General features: G+C 31.0%; 1 protein-coding gene across 1 annotated transcript; it reads left to right on the plus strand.

Moving 5' to 3' along the window:
- Positions 1-4,285: 4,285 nt before the first annotated feature.
- LOTGIDRAFT_68082 (hypothetical protein) lies at positions 4,286-4,549 on the plus strand (the record flags this gene model as incomplete). The annotated part of the gene is made up of 1 exon (XM_009053090.1): positions 4,286-4,549. A coding segment is annotated over one exon (264 nt), but the record flags the coding sequence as incomplete, so codon positions are not given.
- Positions 4,550-7,518: the final 2,969 nt, after the last annotated feature.

Raw genomic sequence — 7,518 nt, forward strand, 5'->3', positions numbered from 1 at the left:
ATTACAAATATATGTCAACTTATTCTAGATATCTCTTTTAACAGTTAATTACAAATACATGCCAACTTATTCTAGATATCTCTTTTAACAGTTAATTACAAATACATGCAAAGTTATTCTATATATCTCTTTTAACAGTTAATTACAAATACATGTCAACTTATTCTATATATCTCTTTTAAAAGTAAATTACAAATATATGTCAACTTATTCTAGATATCTCTTTTAACAGTAAACTATAAATATAAGTCAACTTATTCTATATATCTCTTTTAAAAGTTAATTACAAATACATGTCAACTTATTCTAGATATCTCTTTTAACAGTTAATTACAAATACATGCCAACTTATTCTAGATATCTCTTTTAACAGTTAATTACAAATACATGCCAACTTATTCTAGATATCTCTTTTAACAGTTCATTACAAATACATGTCAACTTATTCTATATATCTCTTTTAAAAGTAAATTACAAATATATGTCAACTTATTCTAGATATCTCTTTTAACAGTAAACTATAAATATATGTCAACTTATTCTATATATCTCTTTTAACAGTTAATTACAAATACATGTCTACTTATTCTAGATATCTCTTTTAACAGTAGATTAAAAATACATGTCAAAGTATTCTAGATATCTCTTTTAATAGTAGATTACAAATACATGTCAACTTATTCTAGATATCTCTTTTAACAGTTAATTACAAATACATGCCAAGTTATTCTATATATCTCTTTTAACAGTTAATTACAAATATATGTCAACTTATTCTAGATATCTCTTTTAACAGTAGATTACAAATACATGTCAACTTATTCTAGATATCTCTTTTAACAGTTAATTACAAATACATGCCAAGTTATTCTATATATCTCTTTTAACAGTTAATTACAAATATATGTCAACTTATTCTAGATATCTCTTTTAACAGTAAACTATAAATATATGTCAACTTATTCTATATATCTCTTTTAACAGTTAATTACAAATACATGTCAACTTATTCTAGATATCTCTTTTAACAGTTAATTACAAATATATGTCAAAGTATTCTAGATATATCTTTTAACAGTAGTTTACAAATACATGTCAACTTATTCTAGATATCTCTTTAACAGTAGATTACAAATACATGTCAACTTATTCTAGATATCTCTTTTAACAGTTAATTACAAATACATGCCAAGTTATTCTATATATCTCTTTTAACAGTCAATAACAAATATATGTCAACTTATTCTATAGATCTCTTTTAACAGTTAATTACAAATATATGTCAACTTATTCTAGATATCTCTTTTAACAGTAAACTATAAATATATGTCAACTTATTCTATATATCTCTTTTAACAGTAAATTACAAATACATGTCAACTCATTCGAGATATCTCGTTTAACAGTAAACTACAAATATATGTCAACTTCTTCATCTGCCATTACTGTTAATGGTACAGAAATAGAAATTATAAAGGTTTCTAACACGGAGTTCATTTTTTTTAATAGTAAGAGTGAAGTGACATTAGTGTCTTCTAAAAAAATGAGTGTAAACTGTTTCACATACCATATACCTTGAAACTATGCCAACTTGATTTTATTCCCACTGTGCAATATTAGTGATGTATAATGTAAAACTTAACTGGATTAGGAATTTGAATTTATTTATTTAAAAACTATTAATTTTTTAATGGCCCCTTAAGGCATAAAAGGAAAGGGTAAGGCAATGGCGAAACATGTAAATTTCAATGGAACGATATACGTTAATTATGATGAAGCTTGGACGAAAAATGTAAAAGCTCGATCATAGATTGATATGATACAAAGTATAAAACGTTTGGCCATATAGCAGGATTTGACACAAAGCAAAATATCAATGATACTGATTTGCAAACATAGAGACATTTGCTAATATAATGATACCATTAGTGTTTGAAAAGTAGGAATATTCAACTTAAAACCAAACTCCACAGATCTTATATTGATAGTGACTTAGCAATCCAGAAAATCAATCAGAGCTAAGATTTAACCTCACTGATATCCAGTACGGTATGACCTAGTGGAAAATTAACTATACCATTTATCTTCCGTCCTTGATTGGCTCAATGGTTAAATGACACGAGGCTTGTTTTTATTTCCATTTCAACTGCTTTTAATGAAATATGGACCATTCAATTGAATTATGCTTCAGTTCATTGAGTTTACCCTGATACTGATATCCTGGTGAGGATTTTATGTCCTAAACACCTTCAAATCGTTATTGCAGGGAAATCATTCAGCAATGGCAAGTTCTATAGAGCTTAATATTTTGAAGTGCATTAGCAGAACTTTGACGGTGGCACTTTTAATTGAACTGATGTGTTTAAAATCTCATTTCATGATTCATTAGCCGATAATTTCTGTTGTCAGTCTGTCGTTTTTTTAAGAAACTTCAGACGGGAATTGTACAAGATTCCTGTAGGTCTTTTGATACATCATGATATGATAATGAATGTGTTATCTAGTAAACCATCTAGATACCACGTCCGCCCAATATGAACTCACTATCTGTTGGCATAATTATTAGGTCAGTGTGGTCAGTTAGTCTATTCGAGAACATTCCACAGTTTAATGTCAATAACAAAACCACACAAATTATTATAGAAGACAGAACAAAAATCCATTAAACTTATTGGCCCTCCAGAAGAACACTTCAATAGATGGAACACGCGCCTGAGATTCTCATTGGTTCAAATGTAATGGTTTAGCCAGTTGCGTTAAGGTTGCTGCAAACCAGTTTGGTCTGCATTCCATTCCAGGTGGCCACCAGATACAAACCAACAACACCTGTGTTTGTGGCTATATACTGTATCTATAGTGTGGTTAATCTGTTTCGATAGTAATCTAATAGTTTATGGTAACACCTTGTTAGTTATCTGGTCTTATAGAACACCTTCCCCAGACATAAATATTACAACACAATGTTAAATATTTAACCTTCAAACAATGCCCACAGGCATGACTAAAACATGATTAACACCACAAATATCTGTGTGAATGATAAAACCAAGTGTATTAGCTAGCCAAGAATGGTAATGAATGGAATACACCTACGTTTTGTGATTATCAGATATACTGCAAATCGAAAGTCCATAATTCGTATAATGGATTTCGTATACGATTTTCTTGGGTAATGCATGATGTCCATTGGAAATGTGGGTTTTCTCAGATTATATTTTTGTGAATTAATTTGATTTGTATAAGCTAGATAAAAATGGTATATGTATCATTAAATTTGTTTGTAAATATTAGATATCTTTGTACTTGTACTGAAACTTAAATACCCAAGGAAAGTCCGTAGTCCGTGGGTACCTTATAATGACCAATGGTGATGGGAAACGGACGTAATAAACGTATTTTATGGTTTCTCTAAATATAATTTTGTGCATCGATTTTTATCTAGTCAAGATGATAATATAAACATGCCTGAAACTTTGATTGAAATACTCAGTTCTGCAAACAAATTTTTAAGTCTGTTCATTTTAATTTAATCATTTTCACTTGATAGCTTGGCGAAGTTTGAATAGATGGAACTGAATACAAGTCATGCACCTGATTTGTTTACATCATTCTTGACATTTCCTTAAAAAACACGTGCATTATCCATAAATCTATATTTTAATATCACCTTTTCTTCTATTTCAGATAAAGTCAAAGAGTGGTTGCCAAGGGAACGATAATAATAATGGCCTGCTTCCGGTCGGAGATTCACATTCCAATTAAAAGGGATGAATTGGATTTTCAAGACAGACAAATGCAGAGGTGGGGTGATATGGAATCACAAATGGAACAGAGAAAGCGACAATGGGAAGGTGAATTCGAAAAAATGAGAAAGGATTTTTTTACACTGAAACCCTCCGAGAAATTGGCGGGAAATCGTAAAGACAGTTCACAATTCGATAGTTTAAAATCATTCTATGAAGTCGATAGTGAGGGAGTTACAAAATTTAAGGTTAGATTTGATGTGAGTGAATTTCAAGCGGAGGAAATACAAGTTAAAATGCACGATAATAAAATAGCTATCCATGCTCGACATGAAGAGAAGAATACTTCCTCACAAGTAAGTCGAGAATATAGCCGCCAAGTCGACATTCCACACGATGTCGATCAAGATAAGTTGCAATGTTTAATGAGTAAAGATGGTATATTGTGTGTAGAAGGGCCTTTAATACAACAGTCTATTTTGAAGCAAACTGTTCTACCTATTAAATCTGATGCTCCTAGATCTTTAGATGTCGCAACACCAGTGAAAAATCCTATCATAACAGAAGCAGATGGTACCCGTAAATTACGTCTTCAAGTCGACGTCGGGGAGTTTAATCCTGACGAAATCATCGTTAAGACGATGGAAAGGAAGTTGATAGTTCATGCTGAACACGAAGAGAAAACACAAGGACGAACGCTGCATAAGGAATTCAATAAGGAGTATGACCTTCCAGAGAGTGTTGACCCTACGACCATATCAGCTTATATAGGAGATGATAAGAATTTAACAATTGAAGCTCCCTTAAAACCTATACAGCAACGTAAAGCATATTCTGTTACTCAAAGTCATGATGTGAAAAAGGTGGTTGTTAGCAAGGATTCGTCAGTGACCATTACTGATGGACAAAATAGGCCAATGGTCACAATAAGTGTGCATAGACGGTGAACGTAGTGTCGGTCCAGATAAGACCTGCTATAGACCCTTATGAAGCTTTCCTTTTGAACTAGTGCCCAGTGGTTTATATCGGACTAGAGGCATGGTATCAGACCGTAATGGATTTTGTTAGGACAGTGCAACATGGTATGAATGAATACAAAGAATCGTTTTGACACGACATTTGGAACGGACGCCATTTTGAGTTATGGACGCCATCTGGAATAATTGACGCCATCTTGGAATAAGCCAAACTGGTTTTGTTTTGTTTTTGTGCTACAATGTTATAAGAATTCTGTTGTTCAAAATATGCCAGTTAAATATTCAATGTGTTTTATGTTATCTCTAGAATGCATTGTTTTATGAAATATTTACAGCACTAGCTTTTAATGAATTTGGCTCGAACCCAACTAGTATATTTGAAACATTTTTTTTAAAGTGAAATTAATGCTGAGTGGTTCTATATAATGCACCACCATATCTTATCGCACCTAGTGAATTTTTATCTTTAAAATAGTTTCAAATCGGTTCCATTTGTGTGTTGCCAAGGAAACCAGATTGTGTGTGTATATTTATGGAATGGCAATTCGCGAAATAAATTTGTGCTTGAAAGAAGTTCACATAAGACAAGATAAGAAAAAAAGAAGATGATGTATTTTTTTTGGATAATGGTACTTGATCTTTCCGACTTACGGCTAACCTATTTCAGGTGTTGAACACTCAACTAGGCGTCACTCAGTCCCTCTTACTCTGGTTTTCAATTATCAAATAGATAGCTGATGTTTATTTACCACATGTTACACAATTCATAGTTATTGTTGGCAGAATCTCGACTTATTTGAAGGTCTAGGTGTTCTCGATATAGATATATGTTTTTCCAGTTAAAAAATGAATTACGTATTTAACGTAAATGCATCAAAGGTTCCGTACCATCAGATAAATAGATCATCAGAATAAGCATTTTTCTCGCATGTTTGGCACCGTCTTCGGTAGAATATGCTATTTCAGACTTGAAGAAAACCTGTTCTTGTTTCCAATATTCACGGGTATCAAAGTATATTGAAAGTTGACTTTATGGTATTATAAAATGTTTTCAGAGTGATGTTGGAGATATTTTCTGATCATTGTGACATACCTCAAGCAGATCATTATTGATTTCAAATATATGATATGAGTATTTAAATTCACGATACGGTTGACACATAAAAGATTGCGTATTCAAACTCTATTGAGAAATTTGCTTAATTGACAATTTCAGACCGTTCATAATTCCGTTTCATAAATCTGTGCGAATCGTCAAAATAACTTGGACTAATACCAACAGGCACAGTTCCTGTTATATTTTAAGGTGAATCAGACTATATTTTATGTAGCTGGCAAGGAATCCGAGTATTTTCTCCTACCAACTGTTGCTATAATGTAACCTTAATGTACTTGATATATATTTCCTTTGCCTGTTAACCTGCTGGTTTCACATGTAAATGTTTATAAAAATTATTAGATTCAAGCATATTATATAATTGTTGAATATATTTCTGCCAAATCTTCAAAGCAATACTTTCTTTCTGCCTTTGAATTAAGTTACAGCGTATGTTTATCCGACATCTCTTAATTTACTGGACGTAAATATACAAAATACAAAACTTATTTACATTTTTATTCAATTCGAGCCAAATTTAATACCTCATGAAAGATAATAATATTTAATCGTAAGATTATGTCTATAATTACAGAAAAATCTTTTCTATAATTAGGAAAACAGTAAGATCCTGTCTATAATTAGAACTACAGAAAGATCTTGTCTATAATTATAATTAGAAATACGGTAAGATCTTGTCTATAATTATAACTACAGAAAGATGTTGTCTATATAATTAGAACTGAAGCGAGATCTTGTCTATAATTAAACATACGGTAAAATCTTGTCTATAAATCTAAAAACGGTAAGATCTTGTCTATAATTGCAAAATACAGTAAGATCTTGTCTATAATTAGAACTACAGAAAGATCTTGTATATAATTAGAAGGTCCTGTCTTCTATAAGAAAAATCCGGTAAGATCTTGTCTATAATTGGAGAATAAAGTAAGATCTTGTATATAATTAGAACTACAGTAAGATCTTGTCTATAATTAGAACTATAGGAAGATCGTGTCTATAATTAGAACTACAGAAAGATCTTGTCTATAATGAGAAGATCCTGTCTATAATAGGAAAATTCGGTAAGATCTTGTTTATAATTAAAACTACAGTAAGATTGTGTTGATACATGCCATTAGAACTACAGTAAGATCATGTCTAAAATGAGAACTATAAACAGTAAGATCATGTCTATAATTCAAGCTTCTTTAAGATCATGTCTATTAGTCAAGCTACAACAACATCATGTCCATAATTATAACTACAGTAAGATCATGGCAATTATTCAAGCTACCATGTCAATAATTAGATAAACATTAAGATTATGTCTATAATTAGATCTGCATTAATAAAGATCTTGTCTACTATGAGAACTATATTAAGATCATGTCTATAATTAGAACTACAGAAAGATTTATTCCCATGATGAGAACTAAAGGAAGATCTGGTCTAGATTACAACTACAGAAAGATCATGCCCATAATGAGAGCTAAAGTAAGATCTGGTCTATATTACAACTACAGACAGATCATGTCCATAATGAGAGCTATAGTAAGATCTTGTCTAGATTACAACAAAATATATTTTGTCTATAATTAGAACTACAGTAAGATCGTGTCTAATTACAACTAAATAAAGATCAAGCCCATAATTAGAGCAAGTCGACTTTAAAACATATGAAACAATCATATTGACATTGCAA

This window comes from Lottia gigantea (assembly GCF_000327385.1).
Source record: "Lottia gigantea unplaced genomic scaffold LOTGIsca_2, whole genome shotgun sequence".
Taxonomy (NCBI): Eukaryota; Metazoa; Mollusca; class Gastropoda; family Lottiidae; genus Lottia; species Lottia gigantea.